The 26250-nt window shown below is 64.1% G+C and overlaps 2 protein-coding genes across 9 annotated transcripts in view; one reads left to right on the top strand and one right to left on the bottom strand.

The window, feature by feature from the left end:
• PKD1 (polycystin 1, transient receptor potential channel interacting) overlaps window positions 1–9337 on the top strand; it is a 40942-nt gene extending 31605 nt beyond the window's left edge. Inside the window, exons 27-46 of the mRNA XM_028111492.2 lie at window positions 206–376; window positions 459–602; window positions 693–903; window positions 991–1117; window positions 1920–2036; window positions 2140–2189; window positions 2429–2613; window positions 2725–2818; window positions 4332–4450; window positions 4530–4732; window positions 4817–5011; window positions 5450–5589; window positions 5941–6053; window positions 6234–6381; window positions 6452–6580; window positions 6821–6995; window positions 7154–7444; window positions 7527–7661; window positions 7740–8045; window positions 8141–9337. Coding sequence (XP_027967293.2) covers window positions 206–376; window positions 459–602; window positions 693–903; window positions 991–1117; window positions 1920–2036; window positions 2140–2189; window positions 2429–2613; window positions 2725–2818; window positions 4332–4450; window positions 4530–4732; window positions 4817–5011; window positions 5450–5589; window positions 5941–6053; window positions 6234–6381; window positions 6452–6580; window positions 6821–6995; window positions 7154–7444; window positions 7527–7661; window positions 7740–8045; window positions 8141–8608 — 3521 coding nt within the window. The 3' untranslated portion in view covers window positions 8609–9337. The remainder of the gene's footprint in view (window positions 1–205; window positions 377–458; window positions 603–692; window positions 904–990; window positions 1118–1919; window positions 2037–2139; window positions 2190–2428; window positions 2614–2724; window positions 2819–4331; window positions 4451–4529; window positions 4733–4816; window positions 5012–5449; window positions 5590–5940; window positions 6054–6233; window positions 6382–6451; window positions 6581–6820; window positions 6996–7153; window positions 7445–7526; window positions 7662–7739; window positions 8046–8140) is intronic.
• Window positions 9338–9640: 303 nt separating this feature from the next.
• The window catches only part of TSC2 (TSC complex subunit 2), a 33097-nt gene continuing 16487 nt past the window's right edge, over window positions 9641–26250 (bottom strand). For 4 of the 8 annotated variants that reach the window (XM_028111494.2, XM_028111497.2, XM_028111495.1 and 1 more), the window contains 21 exons: window positions 25278–25400; window positions 24685–24819; window positions 23337–23526; window positions 22421–22514; window positions 22147–22249; window positions 21825–21919; window positions 18973–19137; window positions 18593–18745; window positions 18381–18493; window positions 17690–17902; window positions 16361–16564; window positions 14319–14449; window positions 13347–13843; window positions 13030–13105; window positions 12685–12771; window positions 11742–11928; window positions 11329–11468; window positions 10348–10426; window positions 10176–10267; window positions 9991–10089; window positions 9641–9892 (listed from right to left, as the gene is read on the bottom strand). In XM_028111494.2, the coding sequence (XP_027967295.1) occupies window positions 9722–9892; window positions 9991–10089; window positions 10176–10267; window positions 10348–10426; window positions 11329–11468; window positions 11742–11928; window positions 12685–12771; window positions 13030–13105; window positions 13347–13843; window positions 14319–14449; window positions 16361–16564; window positions 17690–17902; window positions 18381–18493; window positions 18593–18745; window positions 18973–19137; window positions 21825–21919; window positions 22147–22249; window positions 22421–22514; window positions 23337–23526; window positions 24685–24819; window positions 25278–25400 (3147 nt within the window). In that variant the 3' untranslated portion in view covers window positions 9641–9721. Of the gene's footprint in view, window positions 9893–9990; window positions 10090–10175; window positions 10268–10347; window positions 10427–11328; window positions 11469–11741; window positions 11929–12684; window positions 12772–13029; window positions 13106–13346; window positions 13844–14318; window positions 14450–16360; window positions 16565–17689; window positions 17903–18380; window positions 18494–18592; window positions 18746–18972; window positions 19138–20519; window positions 20649–21824; window positions 21920–22146; window positions 22250–22420; window positions 22515–23336; window positions 23527–24684; window positions 24820–25277; window positions 25401–26250 lie in introns of those variants that run through there. The other 4 variants (XM_028111501.2, XM_028111496.2, XM_028111498.2 and 1 more) reach the window with 4 other exon arrangements.

Below are 26250 nucleotides of genomic sequence, written 5' to 3'. Positions count from 1 at the left end.
GAGAGCTCGAGGCCACATTTGGGCCTCCTGCAGTCACTCGGTTAAGCCGCTCGGATGCCAAGCATGCGCGCCATGGGGGCCGAGTCTCTGGCGCGCTGAGGTAGCTGACGTGGGTCTGTGCGGAGCCAGGACCGCCCGCATCTGGTGGATGAAGGAAGGCATGCCTAGGCTCACGTGTCTGGTCTATGTGTCTGCCCACCCGCAGGTACCACGGCACACGTGGGCATCATGCTGTATGGGGCGGAGGGCCGCAGCGGCCACCGGCACCTGGACGGGGACAGAGCCTTCCGTCGCAACAGCCTGGACGTGTTCCAGATCGCCACTCCGCACAGCCTGGGCAGTGTGCGCAGGATCCGCGTGTGGCACGACAACAAAGGTCTGTGGGGGCGCTTGCGGCTGCCCCACCGGCACCCCGCCAGCGCCCTCCCGCCTGACTCAGCCCCCCCCCCTCCCCTCAGGGCTCAGCCCCGCCTGGTTCCTGCAGCACGTCATCGTCAGGGACCTACAGAATGCCCGCAGCACCTTTTTCCTGGTCAATGACTGGCTCTCGGTGGAGACTGAGGCCAACGGCGGCCTCGTGGAGAAGGACGTGCTGGCAGCAAGTAAGGGCCCTGCCCGTCCCCGCCCCAACAGCCTGGAGGGGTGGCCCTGTGCCTCTGCCCTCCTGAAGCCCTCCCCTGCCCTCTGCCCAGGTGACGTGGCCCTGCGGCGGTTCCGGCGCCTCCTAGTGGCCGAGCTGCAGCGTGGCTTCTTTGACAAGCACATCTGGCTGTCCCTTTGGGACCGGCCGCCTCGGAGCCGCTTCACGCGCGTCCAGAGGGCCACCTGCTGTGTCCTCCTTCTCTGCCTCTTCCTGGGCGCCAACGCCGTGTGGTACGGGGTCGTGGGAGACGCTGCCTACAGGTGGGTGCCGCGCTGCTAGGGTCCAGGGGGCCCCTCCCGCCCTCCAGCCTGACCCAGCCCGGGTCTCTCTTTTCTCCTGCCATGCAGCACGGGTCCTGTGTCCGCTCTGATCCCGCTGAGTGTTGACACAGTTGCCGTCGGCCTGGTGTCCAGTGTGGTCGTCTATCCCGTCTACTTGGTCATCCTGTTTCTCTTCCGGATGTCCCGGAGCAAGGTGGGCTGGGCACCGTGGAGCTCCCGGAGGGTGGAGTATGGGCCTTACCGCTTGTGCCGAGGGCTGTCCAGGGTGGCCGCCAGAGAGAGAGAGTCAGCGAGGTCAGCAGCGCTGACTGGTTTTTAGCTAGACAGACCCAAGGAAACAGAGCACTGCAGATTGTCAAACTCATGCGCGACTCAAGGGGACCTTGCCGCTGAGGCCACAGAAACCAGCAGGATGGATGGGGGTCCCGTGAACTGCTGTCCACCAGCCTGTCACATGACTGAGGTGAAACGGACAAGTTCCTGGGAGGACAAGCTCCCAGACCGACTCGGGAGGAAATCGCAAACCAGAGCCGACCTCTAGCAAGAGGCCGGCAGAGCCCTGTGAGACCTCACACATGCACAAGCCCAGATGGCCTCTCTGACGGGCCCGCCACTGCCGAAGAATCCACAGCAGGCTCGTGGACTGACTCGTCCCGGCCCATGCAGCCAGAGCCACACGGGACCTCACAAGACGAGGGAGGTACCGGCTGAACAGTGGTGGCTTCCTTGGAAAGGACCATCTACCGTAGGCCAGGAGTCCAGCACAGTGACCGGCAGCTGCCTGGGGCTGCTTGTGTTCAGTTATCCTGGACTTCCTCAGGTGCACCAGCCACATTTCACGTGCTCTGTAGCAGCATGGGCCTCGTGGCTACCACCTGGACAGTTCAGATGCAGAACATGTGCATCATTCTAGAACATTCTCTAGCACAGCACCAGTCTAGGCTCTGCTCAGGAGGCAGAAGTGCCTCCCGCTGACTGCCTGTCTCTTCCCGTAGGTGGCCGGGGGCCCGAGCTCCACCCCCGCAGGGCCGCAGGTACTGGACATCGACAGCTACCTGGACTCATCTGTGCTGGACAGCTCCTTCCTCACTTTCCCGGGTCTGCGCATGGAGGTGAGTGTGCCCCCAGGGGCTCTGCCGGGGCAGGCGGGGGCGGGGGGGCCTCCTGCCACTCAGGCGGCCCAGAGTCTGAGGTATACTCTGCACTTCTCAATAGGCCTTTGCTGGACAAATGAAAAGTGACTTATTTTCGGATGATTCTAAAAGGTAGGTGGCCACAGAGAAGATGGGAGCCTTGGTTTAGGTCCGCCACACCCCGTGTGTGCCATGTTATGGCCGTGTGGGCTGTTGCGTGTCCTCGGCAGGTGCTTGCGGGCCCTGGGTGTTGCCACACGCTATCTCAGCCATGTTTGTTCAGAAGCCTCTTGTGTCCGTGTGTGGTGGACTCGGGAATATGTGCACATGTGGTCCCCTGGGCTCCCTCATTTGACCTGTGTGCCCTGCAGCCTGGTGTGCTGGCCATCCAGCGAGGGCACGCTTCATTGGCCAGACTTGCTGAGTGACCCCTCCATCGTGGGCAACACCCTGCAGCGGCTGGCCCGGGGCCGTGTGGGCCGCACGCTGGGCCCAGAGGAGGACGGTCTCTCCCTGGTCAGCCCCTCCTCACCTGCCAAATACTTCTCGGCTTCAGGTGAACAGGGGTGGGGAGGAGTGGTATCTTCGTGCTCTCCCCAGGGAGGGTCCAAGGTTGGGGGTTGGAGGGGCCCACGCCCTCCCTGACATGTTCCTCCTCTCCCCCTAGATGAGGATCTGATTCGGCAGATCCTGGCTGAAGGGGCCAGCAGCCTGGCTCCCACCCAGGACACTCAAGTAGAAACAGATCTGCTCACTGGCCTGTGAGTGCCTGTCCTGGGGGTTGGGAGGCAGTGGGGAGCCCAGGCTGAGAAGCCCTGTTCCCCTCTGGGGCCCAGCCTTGTGCTGTGCTGGGTCCCCCACTGCGGGGCTGGGCGATGTGTGGGAAGGACCTCACGGGGTGGCCCCGGGCCAGTAACCATTGCCTGCAGGCTACAGAAGTGAGTGGCGAGTGGAGGGCAAAGGCAGCCAGCGTGAGGCAGGGCCTGGCTGCAGGGAGGGGTCTCCGGCATGTTTTCTAAATAGGCTTTGTTTTTTTGGCAGAAACTGTTTGGATTTTATATTTTTAAGACTTTCTCAATTTCTGGGCTGGATGGTTCATATAAAATTATATTTATTTTTTTCCTCTAATATCTATTTTCCTATTCCTTTTTTAACTTTTCTCATTTTCAAGCAACCAAAAATCACAGACGTAAACTGTCCCAGAACACAGAGAAAAGGGGAAAGCATCTCGAATCCTTTTACAAAAACACATAACTGTGGCATGATTGTATTTTTATGAAGAAATTGCCAGTCGACTCAAAAGGTCTCTAATATGGGGAAATCCTGGGATAGTAGCTCTAAGCGGAGCAGACCCGGTACCTCCAGCCCAAGACGCTGCCTGCCCATGTCGCCGCGTGCAGGGCAGGACTCGGTCATTGGTGTCGCCTGGCTGTCCTAGCAGTGACTGGCCACCTGCACGAGCGAGAGCGCCTCGTGTCTGTAGGAGACTCTTGAAGCCAGACACACTGAGCACAGCTCCAGGCCAGGTGGCTGCTCGCACCGCGAACGGTCAGGGCACAGCTGTGCAGAGACCACAGCAGGTGTGCACGCTTGCCCCCCACGAGGCACCTGTCGCATTCCCGCTTCACGTTCCCCCTGCCTCCCATCTGCCCCTGCAGCCCCCCCTTCTCTGGTGGAGCAGCTCTGAAGCTGGCAAGGTCCGCCAGGCATCCCCCGGTTCGCAGAGCACATGTGCTGTTGGAATTTGAAAGACAAATAGGTCTCCTCACCCAAAAACTAATGGTCTTAGTTCACAGAGCTGCATCAGAGCACGGGTGGTTGAGGGCGAAGGTGGGAGGTGTGGGCAGCGCTCACTGGGAGGTTTCAGGCTGAGTAGTTGTGTGGGAGTGAAGAGCAGGCCAGGCCCGGGGCTTGGGGACGGGGCTGGCGGCCGCTGCAGTGGTGCGGTGAGTGGTGGACCGGGTCCCAGGCGGGTGCGGCAAGGACTCCATCCACTGGTGGAGGAAGCGGGAGGTGAGGGGGAGCCGGGAAGGGAGGCTGACACAGGTCTGCAGCGTGAGGAGCAGGGTGGGTGTTGGGGCTCCTCCTCAGAGTCCCTGGTGGGGTTCTGAGCCCCAGCACCAGGTCCACCCGGCTTGGGGTGGTGTCTTCCGTCTCTCTGCTGACCGTGGGGGAGGGGGCCGCACAGCCAAAGAGGGTCAGGAGCTGGAACTGCCTGCCGCCTCTCCTCTCGGCGCCAGGTGAGCAGGACTACTCCCCTTTTCTGTGCTTCAGGTCCAGCGCCCCTGGGGAGAGGACAGAGACGCTGATGCTGCCGAGGCTGGGGGAGAGGGGGCTGCCCAGCCCAGGTCTGACCTGGGAGCAGCCGCAGTCGGCAAAGCTCTCCAGCACAGGTGCATTCTGGGGTCCCCAGGACGCCCCTCCACGCCCCTTCCTGTGGGCTGCCTGTCACCAGTCTGTCTCCCTCCCCAGGGCTGATGGACGGTCTGCGGAGGCGGCTGCTGCCGGCCTGGTGTGCGCCCCTGGCCCATGGACTCAGCCTGCTCTTGGTGGCTGCGACTGTGGGGGTCTCGGGCTGGGTGGGTGCCAGCTTCCCCCCTGGCGTGAGTGTGATGTGGCTCTTCTCAAGCAGCTCCAGCTTCCTGGCCTCCTTCCTTGGCTGGGAGCCTCTCAAAGTAAGTGGGATGTGGGGGCCCAGCTGCCAGGCTCTGGCACCTGTGGGCCCCTCTGATGCCCACCCCCCCCCACCCCTGACGTAGGTCCTGCTGGAAGCCCTGTACTTCTCACTGGTGGCCAAGCGGCTCCATCCTGACGAGGATGACACCCTGGTGGAGAGCCCAGCCGTGACGCCTGTGAGCGAGCGTGTGCCCCGCGTGCGGCCCCCCCACGGCTTTGCGCTCTTCCTGGCAAAGGAGGAAGCCCAAAAGGTCAAGAAGCTGCACGGGATGCTGAGGGTGAGCTCAGGCACAGCTGACCAGCAGCTGTGCTCCTGTCCCCCGTCTGGGCCAGCGCGGTGTCTTCCTGTATGTTCTCCCTTTGTCGAAAACCTCCCACCTGCCCTTAGCTCCCCACAGAAGGCCCTTTGGCTCCTGCCCCACCTTCTGTCACCTGCCCCACCTTCTGTCACCCCCGATTCGTACCGCCCCAGTCCTTGCTCTGCCTCTTCTCATGCTGACATCAAATGCCTCCTACTGCCTGGCCTCTAGGGATCCTGGGGGTGGTCTCAGCCTTTGGTGGGACCGTGTCTGCCCCCTACCCCTGGCGGGGCATCGGCAGGTGTCTGGGCTGCCTTCTTGGCACCAGGCACCTTGGCCGTGGGCAGTTTGCTGGCCAGCTCTGTTGCGGTGGGCCTGAGTGGGATTGGCTGACCCCAGGGCTGTCCTCGCCCCCAGAGCCTCCTGGTGTATATGCTCTTCCTGCTGGTGACGCTGCTGGCCAACCACGGGGATGCCTCATGCCACAACCATGCCTACCGCTTGCAGAGTGCCATCAAACAGGAGCTGGGCAGCCAGGCCTTCCTGGCCATCACTCGGTACGGACACCCCCGAGTGCACACACGTACCCGCCGGCCAGGGAGCTGCTGATGCCAACCAGGTCCCATCTTTCCTGGCCTTCTTCCAACCCAGTCCCCGGGGGACGTGGGCAAGTGTCTTGGTACAGTTTTGGTTGTCAGGACTGGATATGGTGCCCAGGATAGCCCCCTGACACTTATTTGCCCCAAATACCAGTAGCCTAAGATGAGGGAATGCGAGTCTTTCCCTTGTCCCGCCAGGTGGCCCTGGCAGCCTGCTGTTGGCTGGGCTGGGGCTGCAGGAGCGATGCTCTCTGGGGCTCTGACCCGCCTGCCCCATGGGGTGGAGCGTGTGACTGTGTCTGTGGGCAGGTCTGAGGAGTTCTGGCCGTGGATGTCGCACGTGCTGCTCCCCTACATCCACGGGAACCGGTCCAGCCCAGAGCTGGGGCCCCCACGGCTGCGTCAGGTGCGGCTGCAAGAAGGTGAGCGGCTTCTGGCTGATTGCCGTGTGCCCTTTACCTTCTCCCTGCTGTTTCTTTATCTTTGAAACCAGGACCTCTACCTTCTGGGCTCAGGGAGGGTTTGGGCGATTGTGTTGGGCCCACCCCAGGAAGCTGGTCAACAGTAAGTGCTCCTGGTTTAGTCCTGCTCATTCCCTGCAGCGCTCTGCCCAGACCCTCCTGGTTCAGGGGTGCCTGCATGCTCTGCGGCCTCTGGCACCTTCAGCACCGGTGACTATGGCATTGGCTGGGGGAGTGCTGCCCACAATGGCTCGGAGACGTGGGCCTACTCCGCACCAGACCTGCTGGGGTGAGCACAGAGGGCGCGCCTGGGGTTCCTGCAGGGCCAGGGCCTGGCCTTAACACTGTTCCTTCGTCAGCAGTGTCTGGTCCTGGGGCTACTGCGCTGTGTACGACAGCGGGGGCTACGTGCAGGAGCTGGGGCTGAGCCTGGAAGAGAGCCGCGCGCAGCTGGGCTTCCTGCAGCTGCACAACTGGATCGACAACAGGTGCGGTGTCTGAGCTCCGTGCCACCCCCCTCATCCGCCCTGCAGGACCTCAGGCAGGCACACGGCCCCTACCGGCCCTCCTCCCACCACCAACTTTGCGGCTCCCCATTCGTTCCTGACGAGCCTCACTGACCACTCGACCTCCACCTCTTCCCGGGTCCATGCATCACCTGCCCCGAGAGCCCCTTCCTCAGGGAAGGCACGCAGGTCTTCTCACCCCGCCCCCTTCTCGCCGCGTAGGAGCCGCGCCGTGTTCGTGGAGCTCACGCGCTACAGCCCGGCCGTGGGGCTCCACGCCGCCATCACGCTGCGCCTCGAGTTCCCTGCAGCCGGGCACGCCGTGACCGCCCTCAGTGTGCGCCCGTTCCCGCTGCAGCGCCTGAGCGCCGGCTTCTCCCTGCCGCTGCTCACCTCGGTGGGTGCTGGCCCCGCCCCCGCCCCCGCCCCCGTGGTCCTCCTATCGCAGGCCCCGCTCACTGCTCGCCCCGCCCCATCCCTCACCACCTCCTCCCGGCGCCGGCCCCGCCCACCACCCTCGCCCCGCCCTAGCCAGTGTTGGCCCCGCCCCCGCAGGTGAGCCTGCTGCTGTTCGCGCTGTACTTCTCGGTGGCCGAGGCGCGCGTGTGGCACAGGGAAGGGCGTACACGCGCGGTGCGGCCCGGGGCCTGGGCACGGTGGCTGCTGGTGGCACTGACCGCGGCCGCGGCGCTGGTGCGCCTGGCCCAGCTGGGTGCCGCTGACCGCCAGTGGACCCGCTTCGTGTGCCGCCGCCCGCGCCGCTTCACCAGCTTCGAGCAGGTGGCGCAGCTGAGCGCCGCGGCTCGCGGTCTGGCCGCCTCGCTGCTCTTCCTGCTTCTGGTCAAGGTGAGGGCTGGGCCGGCGGGGGCTGGCTAGGGTCTGGGCCGGGCTGGCCGGGGTTTGGTCAGCTGACCCCACTTGCCCGCAGGCCGCACAGCAGCTGCGCTTCGTGCGCCAGTGGTCGGTTTTCGGCAAGACGCTGTGCCGGGCCCTGCCAGAGCTCGTGGGGGCCGCCGTGGGCCTGGTGGCGCTCGCTGTGGCCTACACCCAGCTGGCCGTTCTGGTAGGTGACGGTGAGGCCGGCGGGGGAGGGTGGCGTAGCCCAGGAGGCGCTCCTCACCCGCGCCACCTTTCCGTGCAGCTGGTGTCCTCCTGCGTGGATTCGTTTCGGAGTGCGGCCCGGGCCCTCTTGGTGCTGTGCCCTGGGTCCGGGGCTCCTGCCCTGTGCCCTACTGAATCCTGGCGCCTGTCCCCCCTGCTGTGCACGGGGCTCTGGGCCCTGCGGGTGTGGGGGGCCCTGAGGCTGGGGGCAGTCCTCCTGCGGTGGCGGTACCATGCTCTGCGTGGCGAGCTCTACCGACCAGCCTGGGAGCCACAGGACTATGAGATGGTGGAGCTGTTCTTACGCAGGCTGCGCCTCTGGATGGGCTTCAGCAAGGTTAAGGAGGTGGGTACGGCCCAGTGGGGGGGAGAGGGACACACCCTGGGCCCAGGTGAGCCCAGGGTGCAGCCGGACTGACCGAGCCCCTGTGCCGCCCCCAGTTCCGCCACAAAGTCCGCTTCGAAGGGATGGAGCCGCTGCCTTCCCGCTCCTCCAGGGGCTCCAAGTCTTCCCCGGATGCACCACCCCCCAGCGGGGGCTCTGACACCTCACGGCCCTCCACCTCCTCCAGCCAGCTGGACACACTGAGCGGGGGCCTGGGCCGGTTGGGGCCACGGGGGGAGCCTGAGCCCTCACGGCTCCAAGCCGTGTTCGAGGCCCTCCTTACCCAGTTCGACCGACTCAACCAGGCCACAGAGGATGTCTACCAGCTGGAGCAGAGGCTGCAGAACCTGCAGGGCCGCAGGAGCACTGGTCCCCCAGCCTCCCCTCCCCGCAGCCCCTCCTCACACCTGCGGCTAGCCCTGCCCAGCCGTCTTGCCCGGGCCAGCCGAGGCATGGGCCTGGCTACTGGCCCCAGCAGGGCTTCCCTGCGGGCTAAGAACAAGGTCCACCCCAGCAGCACTTAACCCCTGGGCCCTGGGCTCATCGCCCTTCCCTGGGGTGGGTCTGTGGCTTCACTCTGGCTTCTTGAAGGGAGCCGGAGCAGACACCGCTCAGTATTAACTTCTGCCGCCCTCAAGGTCTTGGGCCAGGCAGGAGAGCTGCACGAAGGTCCCCCTGGGAGGAGGCAGCCGTCGTCTCTGTCTGGGGGGTCTCAGCACTTTAAAGAGGCCATGTGGGCAGCCCCCAGCTCCCCATGGGAGGACACAGCAGTATTGGGCCGAGTGCCCAGCCTCTGAGATGCTAATTTATTACCAGAGTCCTCAGGTACAGCGGGCTGTGCCCGGCCCCACCTCCTGGGCAGATCTCTCCCCTTTGCTAAGGATCCAGGCTTCGGGGAGGGAACCTGCCCCTCCCGTGGTCTTCCCCCCCTAAGTTATTACCTCTCCTGTGCCCCTGCTGAGTGCACTCCCCTTCTGCTGCCGTCTGTGTGTCTATCGTCAGTAATTTATATGGGGTTAAAATGTATATATTTTTGTACGTCGCTCTCTTTTTCACTAGGGCCCAGGGACCCGCTAGCTGAAGCAGTCCTGTGTCCACTGTCACCCACATTGAGGGGCAGCGGGGACAGCAGAGCAGGCCTCCCTCCCCAGACACCTGACCGGAGGGCCAGCACCGGCCTGGGACAGGTGCTGGGAGGGGAGGCTTGTTAGAAGGGCCCAGTCCCCTCCTAGGCAGTTCTGTCTCCCCCCCCCCCCCCCCCCCCCCCGGGGGCCTTGTTCTGCGCCCAAGGCTGCGCAGCGAGAAGGCAGGGCCCAGACCTGCTGGTGCCGGGTCGGGGTGAGGAGCAGGGCGAGGGAAAGACCGAGGTGGTCAGGTGGAAAGAGCCCTCCCCGGGGGCTGGCTCCTGGGGCTGGGGCAGGTGAGCACGGGGCCGTGTGTGGTGGTGTGGATGGCCCAGACAGGCCCCGCACCATGGCTGGTTGGGGGGGGGGGGGCTGCCCAAGCTAGCGCCTTGATCCCACCCCCACCGGACAAAGTCAAATAAACCAGCTGGCTGACTGCATCTGTGTCTGAGCCACGCAGGCCAGGAGCCACTGCGGCTTTATTTCGTGCACACACGTCCATGCGGGGCAGCCTCACACGAACTCCGTGAAGTCATCCACTGAGGAGATGAGGCGCTTCCGCTGGCCCGTCTCATACGTGGGCGTGGGCTCTGCCGGCGCCTGAGCAGGGGCTTTGGCGTGGCCCGGGGGGTGCATCTGCATCAGGGGCAGGCTGGGGTTGGAATAGTGGGCTTCCTCCCGGATCTGTAGGAGATGGGAACTTCAGCAGCCAGCCCCGAGGCAGGGGGCACATGTGCCCCCCCCCCGCCCGCCACAGGGGGTCTGCGTCCCCTCTTCCCTACCCGGTGGCGGAGCCGCTTGATGTGGCGGAGCCTGGCGATCCACTTGGAGGGGTAGATGTCAGTGGGGTTGGAGCGGCTGTGATGTACCTGTGAGGCCATCTGGGGGCGGGGTGGGAGTGGTGAGCCCTCGTGGGGTGGCACCTGTGGGCACTTCCCACCCCCCCCGGCCCATCCTCTCTGCTCACGTTTGCGTGCAGAGCCATCTGACGGGCCACAAAAGGCAGGTTGCGGTCTGACACGATCTTGGCCACGCTGGTATCCACGAGACCCTCCATGTCTGGGGAGAAACAGAGCTCACCCCAAGGCTCAGGGTCCTGAGTACCACCCTGCCCCGCCCCGCCCCGCCCCGCAGCTCACCTTTCCTGCACTGCAGGGTCACCAGGTTGCACTCATAGTCCAGGGGGGTGATGATGACATGGACGAAGTTGAACTGACCCTGCCCGGATAAGAGCAGAGGTCACCCGGCCCCGAGGACCACTGTCTGCCACTTCCTCCCTCAGCTCGGGCAGGTGGTGGGCTCATCGGGGCGGGTGGCTCGCTACCTGAACAAGCCTGGGCTCTGCTGCTCACACCCTCCTTCCCACCACAGCGCCTTCCCTCTCAAAACCCCACCTATTCCACATCTGGTTCCCAACCACTGAACCCACCGAGTTCAGATTCAGTCATGACCCCAGACAGGTCTGCGGCCCCTGTCCTCCCCTCCCTGTGGCTCCGGCTGCCACTTGCCTGTCACCCAAGAGCAGCACAAGGAGCTCGGCATGTGCCCAGCCCCCAGCTCTGCACCGCTGCCCGCTCCTGGCTTCTGTCCGGTGACCTCGCCCGAGGCTCCCCGCTGTGTTCAGAACACACCCGCAAACTTCTGAGCACCGGCACCCCTGCCGCTGGGGCCGCCCCGGGCTCCCCACTGCCCGGCCTCACAGCTGTCTGGCACAGCCCCCCGCACCCCATGACAAGTCTCCCGGACTCAGCCCGCCTCCCACCGTGGGGCCTTGAGCCCTAGCGGCATCCTCTGAGAAAGGTGGTGACCCAGAAACCGACCCCAGCTGCCGTGGGCACACAAGGGAGGTGCCAGGCAGACGCACTCGGAGCCCTTCCGGAGACACAGCACCTCCCGGGCACCCCACAGCCCGCTAAGTACACGTGCACAGCAACTCCGCGACCCCCCGCACCACCGCTGCCGGTGCCCCGGCTTCCGTGGGAAGCCCGTGGGGCCACTGTCCCCATCATGGTCATTCCAGAGAAGGACGCTGGCTCCCAGGGGGGTCTGCACGGGAGGCCGGTGCCCCTGCGGCCAGCATGCTGACCCTGCCTGGGCCCGCCCCCAGCACCCCCACTCACTCTGATGGTGCCCAGCTTGAAGTCCTCGCCGGAGTCATTGTACACAATGGACACGAAGTCATTGCCCAGATGACGCTTCTTGTCACAGCGGTGCTTGTCCACGTCCTTGGTGGGCATCAGGGTGGCGATGTGGAAGACAGCTGCAAGGCGGACCCGGACGAGCGCTCACAAGGGCTGCTCGGGGCTCGTGTTGGTGGGGCCGGGGCGGGGGGGGGGGGGCACCTCTCGGCTTCCCCAAGGGCTCTCAGTGCCCGCCCGGCAGCAAGGCACCCCTTCCCGATGGCAGAGCTTCTGGAAGCGAGGCCGCCAGCCCCCGCGCTGCCTGCACGCCCAGACGGGTAAAGGCAGGCCCTCGGCCCCGCCCGTGGCCCCCCCGACGGCGAACGGCGGGAGCTGCGTGGCCAGGCGCGTACCTTGCATGATGTCGTCGTGCCAGCAGTAGGTAAACTGGCCGTCCTCCCCACACACATCCAGACCCCCCAGGTACACCTTGTCCGGCTGGCAGTCCTTGAGCTCGATGAGCTTGCCCAGGCCGGTCAGGAACTCCGTGTACCTGTACGAGCCGTGCTCATTGGACAGGATGGCCAGCTCGCTGCTGCTCTGTGGGCAGGGAGGAGCACGCTGGCACCCGCCCCGCCCCCCCATGGCTCCCGGGAGCCCTGAGTCTGTACGATGCCGCCCTGCACTCCCATCCAATGTGCTTACGGGACCTTCCCAACACATCAGGAAGCCCAGCAATCCTCGGAACCCCGGCCCCGGGCCCCAGCCCTGCCCCTCACAGGGACCGCCAGCACCTGCCTTCCATCGGTTCTCACACACACGGCAGTCGGAGCGATGCTCTGGACACTTAGGCCGAGTCACCTTGAACCCTTTGCTCAGAACAATTCACGGCCCGCCCACCTCCCTGGGAATGGCCCACGAGGCTGTCCACGTCCACTGTCCACACCCACCCTCCCCCCGTTTACTTCCCTGCCCCACCTACCGTCCCCCACGCAGTGGACACAGCACCAGCCACCCACACTTGCCATTCCCACACAGGAGACTCCTGTCCCTCACTTTCTCCACACCTGGATCCCCAATGCGAGCAGTGCCCTGCTCACACGTGCAAGATCCCGGCACCTGCCGCCACCTCCACAGTGCTTGGCACTCCCTTGGGCACCACGAGCTCACACACTCACCTGTCACTCCTGCCGTGTCCCTGGCACCGGAACGGTACCTGGCATAGGGCTCCCTGAGCACTGGCCATGTGGCAGCTCATGCAGTGACTGAGCTCTGTGACGGACCAGGGTGCAGACCCTGACCCCTACCCCAGGCAGGAAGGCCACACAACTCCACCCTCGCACCCAGGAGCCTCACCTGGCCTTCTCCCACGTACAGGACGGCAATCTTGTGCGTGTCATAGGATGGAATCTGGTCGAGAAGCTGCACTGACCGCTCGAAGGACTACAGCCACAAAGCCCTGCCTGAGCTTGGGCGGAGGCCATCCCCTGCCACCAGCCCTACCACCAGCCCCAGCCTGATGCCCTTCCAGGGAGGGCTCTCCTCACGCAGGTAGGTCACTGTAGGTTGCCCCAGGGAGCTGAGGCTGTACCTTCTGCAAGCCTGGGCTATGGCCGCCACCGCCAAGAGTGAGGGCATCCCACGGCACCCCCCACCCAGGCTCCAGGGGGACCCCACAGGGGAGAGAAGGCACCCACCCACCTCATTGGGTAGAAGGATGGGCTTGTTGGACTCGTCACCAAAGAAAGGTGAATGGTAGAGTTGCAGGAACACAAAACTGCAGGGGGAAAGATGGGGAGAGCCGGGCTGGGAGCTGCGGGCCAGATCGGGGTCACAGCCAGTACTGTCCGCCCACGCACAGAACAGCAGACCTGAGCCTCTCTTGTGGCTCCAATCAGCCACAGGCCCGAGGCCACGCGACCTGCAGCCCAGCCTGTGGCAGGGCCCCTCAGGTACCACGTCCCCACGGGGATCATCCAAGAGCTCCAGCAGCTCCAGCCCCAGAGAGCAAGGCTCACCTGGGATTGATGCCTGGCACCTTCTCAGTATTGGAGGCCCCCGCTCTGCTCTTGAAGGCGTCCTTCTCTGCTCTCTTGCCTCTGCGTGATGGGGCCGAATCAGAGATGGTGTAGCCTCTGGGCCGCAGGCCACTGGGGGAGCGGGGGCAGCTAGAAGGCAAGGGACCCTCGGGCTGCGCGGGGCCCCGGCCCCGGCTCTCTGCGCCTGGGGCTGACCAGGAGGCACCTGCCCCGTCCAGGATCCCGGACTGCGACCGGGCCTTGGCCTCAGGGCTCAGCCGGCCAACGTCAGTCTTGTCTCCAGGGTCCCCCAGCACGTCCTGCAGGGTCTGCAGCTCAGGCGAGGAGCTGGACTTGCTGAGGGGCTGGGAGGGCTGGAAGGAGAGCTCCACAGAAGGCCGGGTGCCCTCAGAAGAGACGGCCCGCTCGATGGGGATCCCTCCAGCCGCCAGCTCCTCTGCAGGGAACTTCTCCTCTTGGCTGGAGCTTGAAGATGACTGCCAAGGAGGAGTCCACGGGACCTCTGTTAGGAGGTACCAGCGAGCACACCCAGGGCTTCACTTGGAGGCGATGAAGCCCCCCCACGCCCCTGGCAGAGCCACAGAGCCCCTTAGTGGCAGGCGGACAACCGCATCCTCTCCCCCAGGACGGCACCGGCCGGTGCCCCACGCCGAGCAGGGGAGACCAGCGCCCGCCCAACCAAAAGGACACCAACGACCAGCAGCTGTCGATCTGCAGGGCCTGCTGGGGAACCCCAGACTGTCCACGCAAGACTGACTAAGAAAGATAGCTAGACTTTTTTTAAATAACAAAAACGGGGGCAAAAGACTTGCCAAAGTTCTGAGCAAGTCCATGCGCGCCACGGAGCATGGAGCGAGGCCCTGCCCCTCTTCCCACAGTACCCTCCTCCCGCTCCCAGGGGCGAGCACCCCCAGGGCACCTAGGGCAGCTCGGGCGCCCTGAGGCACTCACCCTGCTGTAAGCCTCAGCACGGTCACCACGCCGGTCTGTGCCTAGCGTCGCCTCAAAGTCCTCCAACTCCATGGGCTCCGCGGACAAATGAGTCTCGCTTGTGCTCCCCTCCTCCGGAACCACTGCCGAGTCTGGGAGGACACAGATGGGGCTACTAGGTGCTGGCCCGGCCCCTGGGAGCTCACATGGCCCCAAAGGTACCAGCCTCTCCCCAGCAAGAGAGCGCAGTGGGCCCCGCCACGGCCTCACCCCAGGCCTTACTTGCCTGTGGCTCTGAGCCGCCCACACCCCATCAAGTCGCTGCAGGAGGGCACCGAGGGGCGCGGTGTGGCCCCTGACACAGGGCATCTCCAACACAGGCTCCCAGGGTGGGGACGAGGGAGGCATCTGGCCCCTGGGATCCACATCCCAGGGTCCACAGAACCCGCCCCCGCTGCTCCAGTGAGGTAGACGGGCAATGGCAGCACAGACCCCCAACAGGGAAGAGCCCCCGCCTAAGACGGGGCCTCAGCTCAGGAGAAGCGGCGGGCCTAGACCAGCTCCCAGGAACAGGCGGAGGCCGGAGTTCCTCCTTGACCCAAGGAAAAGCCTGATGCGGGAGGAACCCCTGTGCACACACACAGACGGGGAGCCCATTCCAGAAAGCAGAGATGCGCCATCGGAGCCCAAGCCAAACCCGGAGCCAGGAGCACCAAGGAAAGGTCACGACACCCCAAAGCAGCATTTCCTGTGCCAGTGTCAGGATGGGGGTGGAGGGTGAGAAGCCACCGAGAGTTAGCGCAGCCCGCGGCCGCCCCGCGTACAGCCCTCGCACACGCACGGTCTGTTAGCCACCTGCCAGAACCCGTCTGCACGCTGCCCTTTCCGAACCAGCACCTGCCCACGCATGGGGGCCCAGGTGGGCCAGAGGGCCGTGTCGGTCAATCCCCCGCCGCTGCCGGGGCCCGGAGGCAACGGGCCAGCCCATGATGAGAAGCAGACACAGCCCAATTTGTGGGTTCACCAAGCCAATCACACCACCAGAGGCCAGGGCAAGGTCAGCCCAGCTGAGCCACAGGGCCAGGCTCGCCCCGAAGAGCATCCATGGCTCAGCGGCCCGACGTCACCTCCCGAGGCCTAAAGAAGGGGCAGCGAGGGCCCATCCGGCGGGGCACAGAGCTCGGCCGTCAAGGGCACAGGGCAGAGGGGCCTGCTGGCCAAGCGCAGGCACTCTGCACGGACGTCCTCATGCGAGTCGGGGCCCTGCTCCCGGGGGTGAGGAGTGGCACCGGCAGAGTTGTGGAGGGATGACCGCATGAGGGACGGCAGGAGCGGCGGGTGCGAGGCAGGGCGAGGCTCTGCGGCAAACAGCGCCTTCCTTAAAGAGGTGTACGAATACCTGCCCAGGAAATGCTCCTGTGCAGCTTTGCTTGGCAACTGGACTGGCACAGGGAGGAGAAAGAGGCCACTGCAAGGAAGACCGCGCGCGGCCGGTCAGCAGCAGCACAGACTGCGCACAGTCGAGCAGAGAGGAAAGGCAGCACTAGTCCTGCACAGAGCCCGAGCCTGGAGGGAGAGAGCGGAGGGCCAGCGGCGGCTGGCCGGCAGCCGGGGGGAGGAGGGGGCGGAGGGGGGCCGGCCCTCCTCACCAGCGGAGGTCCTGGGCCTCGAAGCGCCATGTGGGGCCACAGGGAAGGCCAGAGAGTGGCCCGGAAGGAGGGCACCAGCCCCGCCAGGCAAGGGCACGAGAGCGCGCAGGCAGGCTTAGCTGTGCTCGGCGCATCCAAACCCAGACCCAAGCGCAAGTGCGGCTGCCCTCCTGGGGCCACGGGCACGCCGGGGACGGTGCAGGGCACAGGGTGTGCGGGGCTCTGCTGCGTCCGCCCTGGAAGCACCTGCCTGCCTCTCCGCAAGCAGCATGTCTCTAAAGAAGGGGGCCCTTCCGTAGGAGCCGGCCCTGCTCCCAAACACCAGGCTGTGGCAGCGGCAAGGAGAGCTCAGGGAGCCGGCTCCGGCGTGGCCCCATGGGGGGCAGGGGCGCGATGCCTGCATGCGGCACTCACCCGTGTTAGACCGCGGGGGTGGAGGGGGCTTGGATGAGCCCGCCGCCGGCACCGACAGCGACTTGTACAGAGCTGTGTCGCGACGCTCCTTAAAGCGCTCGGCGGCCATGAGCGCGTTGGACAGCTCCTGCAGGGGCATGTTGTTGATGTCTGAGGAGAAGGGGCTGAGTGGGTTCTCCAGGCTCATCAGCCAACTGGTGTTCCCTGAGGAGAAGCATAGGCAGCACACTTTAAGCATCCAAACACCCCATCCCCTCCCGGCGCTCCTGGAGCAGCCCATCCCCCGCCCTGCCACCGGGTGTGCTGTCCTTAAGGGCACGTGCCTGGGCTCAGCAGGGTTCCTGTGCTCAACCAAGGGAGTGACGGGGAGGGGGATAGACCCCAGGCAAAGGCATGCCCACGGCTTGCCCCAGGCCCCCAGGTTAGGGCAGCACCTGTGCAGCGGTCACCTGCCTCACACGAGGAGGGGTCTCAGCGCACACCACTCTCCACCCCAGGGCAGCTCCCGGGCCCTGGCCAGGCTTGGTGGAGGCATCTCAAAGCCCCAGACCTCACCATAGAGAAGCCTGAATGGGCGGCCTTCTGGGCTCTGTCCCTCTCCCCATAAGGCCCAGGAGCCCACACTTTGAATCAACCTTCCACGCTGAATGTCTTCCAATCCCGAGCATCTCACCCAACCTGACCCACCTCCTCTTGCCCTGCCTGGGCCTCCCCGTCCAGTCTCCCACCTGCCCCCTGCCTGTTCCCCGCCAGGAGCCAGGACCCGCGGCCCTTCTGCCCACACTCAAGTCTCCTTGGGGCCTGCTATCCAGCCCTCTCCTGTCACCACTCGCCATGCTGTGCCCAAAGCAAGTCTCAGGCCCTGGGCCTCGGCTTAAGTTCTTGCAATACCCATAACAGGCTGAGTCATGTCCAACAAAATCCATGTATCAGACTCCTGACCTCCAGCAGCTCAGGAAACCACTCATTAGGGTAAAACAGAGCCACAGGGGTGGCCCCTAATCCCCTGGGCCCTTCCAAGAAGAGGAGACAGAACACAGACCCACAAGAGGGATCGGCCCTGCCACCACTGTGACCCAGGACTTCCAGGCTCGGGGCGGATGAAAATACACGAACGTATCTGCGGCTGAAGGCCCCCAGGCCACGGTGCTCTGTGAGGGAGGCCCTACCACTTAGCCGCCTGGATCTCCCCTCACCACTCCCCTCTGGGCACTCAGCTCAGAAGTCACAGAGCAGAGGCCCACTTGGCCCTGTGTGCCTGCCACTCACTGCCGGGTACCTCAAGCCCTGGCAGAGGCCCCGGCATGCTGAGCACAGGCCCGTCCGTACCTGTGGGCCTCCGGACCAGGATCTCTGCCCAGCCCTGGGTCAGCAGGGGGACATAGGCTGCCAGGCTCGTCTTCTCCTGCACTGGGAACTGGGTACCAGCTGACGCCCTCTCAGACTTGCTGGTGAGAGCAGTCTGTGCACCCGGGGAAGTGGGGCCACCCGGGAAGTGGGAGGCTGGACTGTCCAGGGCACCAACACGAAGGCCATGGCCCCCTGAGGAAGAGAAGGGCAAGAGTGCCAGTGACCACCACCTGCCCAATGCAGAGCCACCAGCCCAGAACCGGCTGTTCCGCCCAGGGCCCAGCGACTGGAGGCTGTTCAGCCCTCCCTGGGCACAGCCCTTGTACAGCGTCGGGCTCAGTGGACCCAGGGCAGTAGGAAGGGGCCATGGCCGGACCAAGTCTCATTCCAGCTGCAGCATAGAGAAGCTTTAGGGGCGAGCTGGGCTAATAACCAGGGCAGCCAACAGTTTGCTGGAAACACTGGCCATGAGGAATAGACCCATGGCCACGAGGGGGCCTCAGGCCAGCTGTAGAGAAGGCACGCCCCCTACTCCACAGCCCTGTGGCTAGGGCTCACAGAGACAACACCCCAGTTGTTCAACCACCTTGTCCCCAGGCTCTGAGAAGTCCTTGCAAGCGCGCGGACCCACAGGCACCTGTGAAGGAGGCAGGGTGGGGCCCAGGCTCACCGGACATGGAGCGGACCCGGTCCCGGGCCCCGCGGCACACCTGCTGCCCAGCCTGGGACTCCAGCTTGGCAGGCGCCTCCTTGGTCTGTCTCACATGCGCGCCAGGGTCTGAGCTGAGGGCAGAAGGGTCCGTGCAGAGCATGACCAAGGTGCCTGGGCCCAGGACGGCCACTGTCAAGGCCTGCCGGGCAGGGGGTGGAAGGCACAGTCACCTCGACTCGGGGCCACCCTGCAGCTCTCCTGAATCCAAGCCCAGCAGCGACCGGGTCCCGGTCCCCACGCTCGTTGTCACGGTAACAAGCTTGTTCCCAACCAGCCAGGTTTTGGTCCTGCCACCAGCCAGGAGGAACTCGCCCACAGGTGACCTGAGAAACAAGAGCGTCAGCCGACACCTCACCCTCCGTGGGCTCTCTGAATGGGCATCTTGGTTTCAAAGGTGCGTGGACTGCAGTGGGCCCTGGTCCCCAGAAGAGTGGGGCCCCACGATGCGCAAAGCAGCCTGGCCAGGGCCTCGCCTGCTGCCACTGCTGCCGAGTTTGGTCACAGAAGCCGAGCCAGGCGCTGGCCTCCCACCCTGGGGCCCAGCCCGCACCTCTTGGGAACCGCTGTGAAATTGGAGAACACGTATCTGGCCATCATGTCCAGACATGTTTCTGTGAGCTCCAGGTGGAGATTTTTCAAGTTGTCATCAGCCTGGGCCATCGAATTCTCATCTGCAGACCCCAAGCTGGCGCTGGTGAGGGACGTCTGGATCCTGCTGGAGGGAGGGGCCCCCGCGAGGTCAGGGACCGGCCAGGGCAACTCATCTCCCACCAGGGGCCAAAGCTCGAGGCATGCAAGTGCTGGGAGGGCTGCGCCCACACACACCCCCCACCAGGGCGCACGGCCAGTTGAGCCACAGTGTGGCAAACCGCGCGGACACATCATCCCAGAGAGAGGAGGGGCAGGGCCTCACGTGAGAGACCCAGACCCACTCGTCAGAGCAGAGGCTCAGGAGACAAGGTAGAGACCGACGTCCCCTCACCGAAGCGCAGGAGAGTTAGGGGACGGCTTGGTGGCAGAACAGTTTAGTCATGCAGAGACACAAAGATTGCATTCTGCCCACAGGGCCACCTCCTGATGACAGGGAGGGTCTGGGCTTTGTGTGCCGCTCTTCCCCCTCAACTCAGGCCCCCGGGGCCCCACAGGCACCCAGCGACCAGGAGAAGCAGCTCATGCAGGTTTAATTCTGATACGAAATTTCACTGCCCCTTTGCCATGTTTGGCTTGTGTTAAAGAATTTGTTAGAGAACAGCTGAGAGCTTCGCTGTCCCCATTCCCCCATTCAAACCCCACTCAGCAGAGGGCCAGCCTGAGGCTGGAGCCTAAGCCAGGCAGCGGTGAGGAGGTGGGTCTCCGAGCTTCGGACTCGAGGCCTGAAGGGACTTCCTGGGGAGGACACAGCCCCCCCCGCCCAGCTCAGTGCAGCCTAGCCCGGTCGGCGCAAAGCAGTGACCCCCAGAGCCCACACCTGCACTCAGACACGGCAGGGGGAGTGACCAAGGCCACGCCCCTTGACAGTTCAGGCCTCCCCAGCCCCCGCCTCCTCCCAGGCTGGCCCCCTACCCCCGCTGCTCTATACAGAGCCCCCCCCACCCCCACCCCGTTCCCTTTCAGCTACAACAGAAAGCAGCCCTCTACTAAAAGAAAGCTCAAGATTAAAATTCACTTAAGAGAATAAGAAAGCCAAACCCTAGAATGTTTCCTCCCCCAACCTGTGTGGGCGCCACTTTAATATGCGAAGGCCCCTTACCTCCGGGGACAGGCCTGCAGGTAGCTGCCACCAGACGCCTGGCTTTCTCAGAGCTACAGCCCTGCTCCAGGCTCCCAGGCCAGCCTCTGAGGAGGCCGTGCAGCCAGCCCGTGCTCGGACGAGGCTTGGGGACAGAATGCAACCTTTCCACCCCTCACCTCCAGGCTCCCCTGGACTGAGGGCTGCCCCTCAGGTTCTCCTCCAGCTCCGGCTAGGGAGGGCGTGGGCAGGCGACGAGCTCATGCAAGCAGCCCCATGCACCGCCCCCCCGGGCACTCCCGCCTGGCAGGGCCGCCTCACGGGCCCCACTCCAGGGCCTGAGCCCCCCGCCCAACGGAGCCCACTACCTGCGGACCACATGTTCAGACACACTGATGCTGCGGCACCGGAAGGCCTCGGCTGCAGGGCTCTCCTTGAATTCTTTCACGGGTGGAGAGTTATTCAAGCCTTGTTTGGGGGGTCTGGCTATCCTCAAACTACCAGGTGAGGAAGGAAGGCCCAAGCCCCAGAGAGCCCAGCTCCCGGGAGGGGAGAATAAGCCATTGGAGGGAGGAGGAAGAAAGGTCACAGGCCACAGGGTCAGGATGGAGAGCCCGCGGGTGAGATGAACAAAAAACCATGCCAGAGGCCAGTTAGCAGGGGGAAGAAACAGAAAATAAAAATGCATGAAAATACATGTCATAAACGTGACTGAGAAAAAGTCAGGTTTCACGCATGGAACCAAAACAAAGAACATTAGTGCAAATTAAACATGTATGGAGCGCTATGCACGGCAGATTCCAGGCTGTGCTGACCAGGCGCCCCACCCACCCCGCTCAGGGGCCGGGACGCCCCAAGGCCCTGAAGGTCACCGCTCAAAAGGCCGGTTCTTAGCTCAAGGCCCCTGGCGCCCAGCTACTGGGAGCTTGAGAAGCCAGCTTTTGACTTTAGGTCACACTGACCTGGTCATTCTGGAAAATGCCGTATCCCCACCAAGGGAGAACTGAAAAGCTTGGGTGGGAAGGCAGGGACAGAAAGAGGAGTCGCCGTTCGTAGGAGATGCAAACAAGACACGAGGCCTAGCACAGTTCTCTCAGATCTGGCAAAAGCGGCTGTGATGGTCCAGAGGAGCATGGCCCCTGCTCAGCAGGGGTGGAGAGCAAGCTCAGGAGGACAGGCAGCCCCGGCCTGAGACTGGGCTGACCACAGGGCCCCGAAGCTCCACCCCAGCCAGGCCAGGGATTCAGCTTCTCAAGAGCCACCGCTGCCCTGACGCAACCCTCGGCCCATCTGGTGGAGCCAGGCCCAGGCGCCCTACAGCGAGCACCCTGATCGCCAGCTCTGCGAGTCTGCACTCGGGGGCTCAGGCAGGCCTGGCCACAGTCCAGCACATGGGCTCCATGACACCGCAGGACACAGGGGTCAGCTGGGTGGGCAACAGCTTGCTCCTCCAGCTACATGAGGGCGCTAAGGGCCTTCACAGGCCCTGCCTCTACGCCAGGACCCCCTGGTGCCCAGCACAGTCTGAAAAGGGACATCCCCCAGTCACATCCCACTGCTGCCGGCCGGCCTCAAGGGGGCAGGCCAGCCCAGACCCTATGTGCACCACGCCAGTCACAAGTCACGCTCACAGACCCGCCCCACTGTGCCCCATTCACTCTGCAGGCCCGCACCTCTTGGGCCTCTCGTTGAGACTGGTGCTTCGAGCTCTGAAGCTGTCCTTCTCAGGGGTGTCATCGAAGGGCAGGAGAACGTTGGAGCGCAAGCCCTGGCAGAGTGAAGCAGACCTGAGCCATCGGCAGGGGGACTGACCCCCCTGGTTCTTCCCTCCGTGAGCCTGCCTGCAGCGCACCGCATCCAAGCAGGCTGCACTCAGCAAGCGTGGCACCCGATGACACCCACTTCTCACCCCCGACATCTCCACGTCCCGGCCACAGACAGCCAACGGCAAAGTAGGTCCCACCCTAACTATGGGTTTGGCCTCCGCTGGCCTACCTTAGTGATAAAAGGAACAAAATCCTTCCGGAAGGGCAGGCGGCATCTAATGAACCACATGGCTATAACATGATGGGCCAAGCACACGATGTACTGATTAAACCTGCAAGAAGAAAAGGAAGTGAGGCAGCTCCGATGGGGCCCCGAGGCCAAGCATAGAAGAGAGGCCCCAAGGCCACAGGCCCATCAGAGGTCAAGGACCAGCATGGCTCTTGGCTGCAAGAGGCCTCAGGCTGGCCCAGGCCGTGGGCAGGAGGGACGGGCCAGCACTCACTTGGAGGGGTTGGTGTAAGGCAGGGAAATGGCAAAGACGCTCGCGTACTGCTCAGCTGCAAAGTTCCGGTAGAGGTGGGGCAGCCGGGCCAGAGCTGCAACAGGACACATGGGTGAGGGGGCACAGGTGGGCCGGGCAGACACAGGCCCCTGCCTGCTGTCGCCAGGAGCCTGTGCTACTCCCGAAAGCCAGCGCAGCCACCCTGACCTAAGAGGGCTGCAAAGGACTGAAGATCGCAGCCACCTTGAACATGACCTTCCCTTGACCCTTGGCTCTCTATTCCAAGGACTAATAAACTATGGTCCCCAAGGCCAAATCCAGCCGGTGGCCAGCACTCGTGTAACCCACGAGCTAAAGATGGCTTTTACATCTTTAAAAGGCTATAACAAAAAGAACGTGCAGCAAAGGCCCTACGTGTCTCTTTGCAGAGGCACTGGTGGCCCTGCTCTGCTCCTGTCACCTCCCTGCTGAGGGCCAGATGCGCACTAGGGTACTGGGAACGAGGGGGTGAGTGGGGCAGGTGAGCAGGGAACCCTGAGCTCCTGGAAGCCCCTCCCTGCTGTGGTGTGTGCCCTGAGGGGAAGTGAGGGGAAGCTGTGAGAGCCCAAGTACAGGGGCCCATGTCCAGCAATAGAGGCTTCTGGGCCATTTAAACTGACACTGAGAATAAGAATGGAGCCGGCCGCTGGAAGGCCAGAAAGGAAAGCATTCAAGGCTCAGGGGCAGGAAGTGCAAAGGCCCTGAGGCAACAGAGGATGGCACACCCCAGGTGCTCCGTGGAGTTGTGTCCCAAGAGAGGCGGCAAGATGAGGTCAGCAAAGCCAGCATGAGTGATGACCCCAACCCCGAGGGTCCGCCCCACCCTCACACGTGCACTCGCTTGCACACAGAGACGGGCAGGGAGCCAGACGCTTACTTGATAAGAATTCGAGAAGTGGAATGGCCATGCTGGCCGTGGCTGAGATGTGTGTGAGCTTCACGACCAGGACGGGAAGCGCCTTAATGATGATGTCGGGCATCTCCACGCTGCAGATGGCCAACGCCACCACACACTGGCTAGCACAGCGGTGGATCAGGCCTTGCTCCAGGCAGTACACCATCTCCCGCTGTGGGGCAGCAAGGGTGCCTCAGACCCAGCCCGCCACGCCCCCGCCCCTGCCCACAGACAAGTGTCCCCTCACCCACTCCGGAATGTTCTACAGAAAACAAGATTAAGGCTTAGCAGGGCTAGCTGCCTCGTCCCAGGTCCCTGAGCCCCTAACCAGCATAGCACCAGGAGCTGAGCCCTCCCAAGGTGACCGGACAGTGGGGCAGCTGTGGTCAGGCACTTCCTGACGCTTCCCACCCGCCAACAGCGGCTGGCCGCCCCGGCGCCTCAGCCCACCCTGGAGCCAGGACACACTGGGTCCATTACCCCTTTAGTTATGGGACCCCTCCCCCCACTGGTTGGCCTTATGACAGGGGAGGTTCTGCCTGACACAGCAAGGCCACCAGGCCCACTCAACTCCGGGAGCCCTCCCGCGTGAAGACACCATGCTGCGCCCAGCAGGAAACAAGTGCAGTGCGGGCCGCAGTCTCTGGGCAAACCCTGTAGCTCAGGGCCCCACAGACCACTTCAGTTTCCCGTAGCCAGCCCCATCCCTCAGACACACTCCGGGCCCCGAGGGTCCTAGGGACACCTTCAGCCCAGTGTGGCCAGCTGCCCAACGGGGAGCAGCCAGGAAAAACCAGGCCAAGCGGCACAGGAGCCCCCAGAGGCGGGGCAGCGGAGGGGCGCGGGGCACCAGCTCCAGACACCGCTGCCGTTGGCAGCACAGGCCAGGCTCCAAGCGGCCCAAGTCTAGCGCAGGCCCCTCTCCCTGCTTGCCGGGAGTCCCTGAGGGCACTAGCCAACCTCTCCAAGACTTCAGTTCTCTCACCAAACACTCCCGAAAGCCAGCGGGACTCTAACGGACACGGTGGACGTGCCCGGCAGCGCAGAATCAGGGAGCTGCTGTGTGCCCACTGAGAGCAGAGGCGCAGGCAGATAGAAGTCAGGCACCCTGGGCCCCGCTGCCAGCCTCTCAACACAGGCCCAGCTCTGCCAAGAGGCCCAGCGCTCATCCTGAAGCCAGGCAACGCTCCACAGAAAGAAAAGATGCCGCTGCGTGTGGGAGGGCAGCAGAGGGCCCAGGCCCCCTGGGTGATGCCGAAAACGTCCGGCTGGGCTGGCTGATACAAATACCCTGCGGAGCAGGCTCGCCTATCCCTCTCCCACCTGGTACCTGTCTGGTCTTGTCCAAGTAATTATGGTAAGAGATCAGCGCCGTCAGCACAGGAACCACAGCCAGATGCAGGTCGGTTCTGGAAAATCCTTCCGGGGTGCCTCGAAGCCGCTCCAGGGTTCTGGGACCTGAAAGCTGCAGACCAGGGCTCAGGTGGCAGCACGCCCAGCAGCGAGGAGAGGGCAAGTGCTAGGTGGCCAAGAGCCCGGGCCAGGGGTGGGGGGGCCTTCCTACGTCCTTTGTCTGGCCAAGGGTCTGCCTTTTCAGACGTGGGAGCGTGCCCACACCCAGAGGCCAAGGACAGACAGGAGACGGGACGCACTTGTCCCAGAAACCCCGGTGAGGAAGAGAGGGGAAAAGAGTCAAGACAGCACACTCGGATAGTGAGTTCAAGCCCTTCACAGAGGTCTCTGATTTCCTGCCCCCTGAGCAGGGAAGGGAGAAAGGGGCCCCAGGGGCAGGATCTGCACTGCAGATAGGGGTCTGCATCTGAACGGGACTGCCCTCTCATGCGTCCACACATGACCTCCCAGGGCCTCATGGGCAGGGCAGGAAGGCATTAGAGGTGGCCCCACCGCGAGGGGCGGCATTACCACGGAGCAGAGGGCGGAAGACAGCTGGTCGACGCTGCACGGAGACGTGAAGATGAGCACCTTGTAGCGCAGGGACTCGGGCAGCTTGCTGAGCACGAGCTTCAGCACCTTCCAGTCTGCCTCCTACAGGAAGAGCGGCCGCTCAGGGGGCAGTACGCACCCTGCAGGGGAAGACGCGCTCTCAGAGCCTCAAGCTGTGTGCAGCCAGGCAGCCGCAAGGCCTCTGGACCCCCTCTGTCCCCACAGGAGCACGTGCTCCCCTGAGAAAGTTCCCTGCTGCACGTCAGCTGCACCCTCCAGATGCCAGGCTGACCACCTCTCTGCCCTGAGCTGGCCCTGAACTCCCCACACCTGCCCCACCCTCCCCACGCGCCCACCGGTAACCCCCAGGCTGCCTGCCCAGGACACTGATGCCCATCCAGGGCACCATGAATGCGTAGCAAGAGAAAAGCCCGTATCCTAACACCAAGGGAAAAGCAGCATGTATTCCTAAGTAAGTCACAAGCCCAGGAACCCACTCTAGGACCAAAATCCACCGAGGGCCACTGCAATGAGGAGGACGTGGTTGTGGCCCCCACTGGAACTTGCCTGGCGAGTCCTCCCCGCCTCGTCGGGGGAGACCACGGCCTGTAAGCGTCACCAATGGCTGTGAGTCCTGAAAGCCTTTCCCCAGATTGAGCCTGTGACTCAGAGACCTTGAAACTCTCACAGGAAGTGCCCAACAGCCCCCTTCGGTGCCAACGCCTGGTGCCCCCGGTGAGGAGAAGCCGCTTCCTTGCACGTGGCCCTCGAGGGCTGACCTAGGCCAGCACAGGCTGCCCAGCCCCACGGCGGCACACCACTGACCACGTCGCCTCTCTTGCCGGCCCCTGTGCGGGAACAGGCCTCCACCCTGCCCCTCCGCGGCACGGCCCCAGCTACGTCTCTGCCGGCACCTACCCTACCTCCAGGCTCTGCTTGTCCTGCCCCTGGA

This window comes from Eumetopias jubatus, unplaced genomic scaffold (genome assembly GCF_037043125.1).
Source record: "Eumetopias jubatus isolate StellerSeaLion01/CBP00866 unplaced genomic scaffold, mEumJub1_p1.0 scaffold_12, whole genome shotgun sequence".
NCBI lineage: Eukaryota > Metazoa > Chordata > Mammalia > Carnivora > Otariidae > Eumetopias > Eumetopias jubatus.
This window is presented reverse-complemented; position numbering and strand designations above follow the sequence as displayed.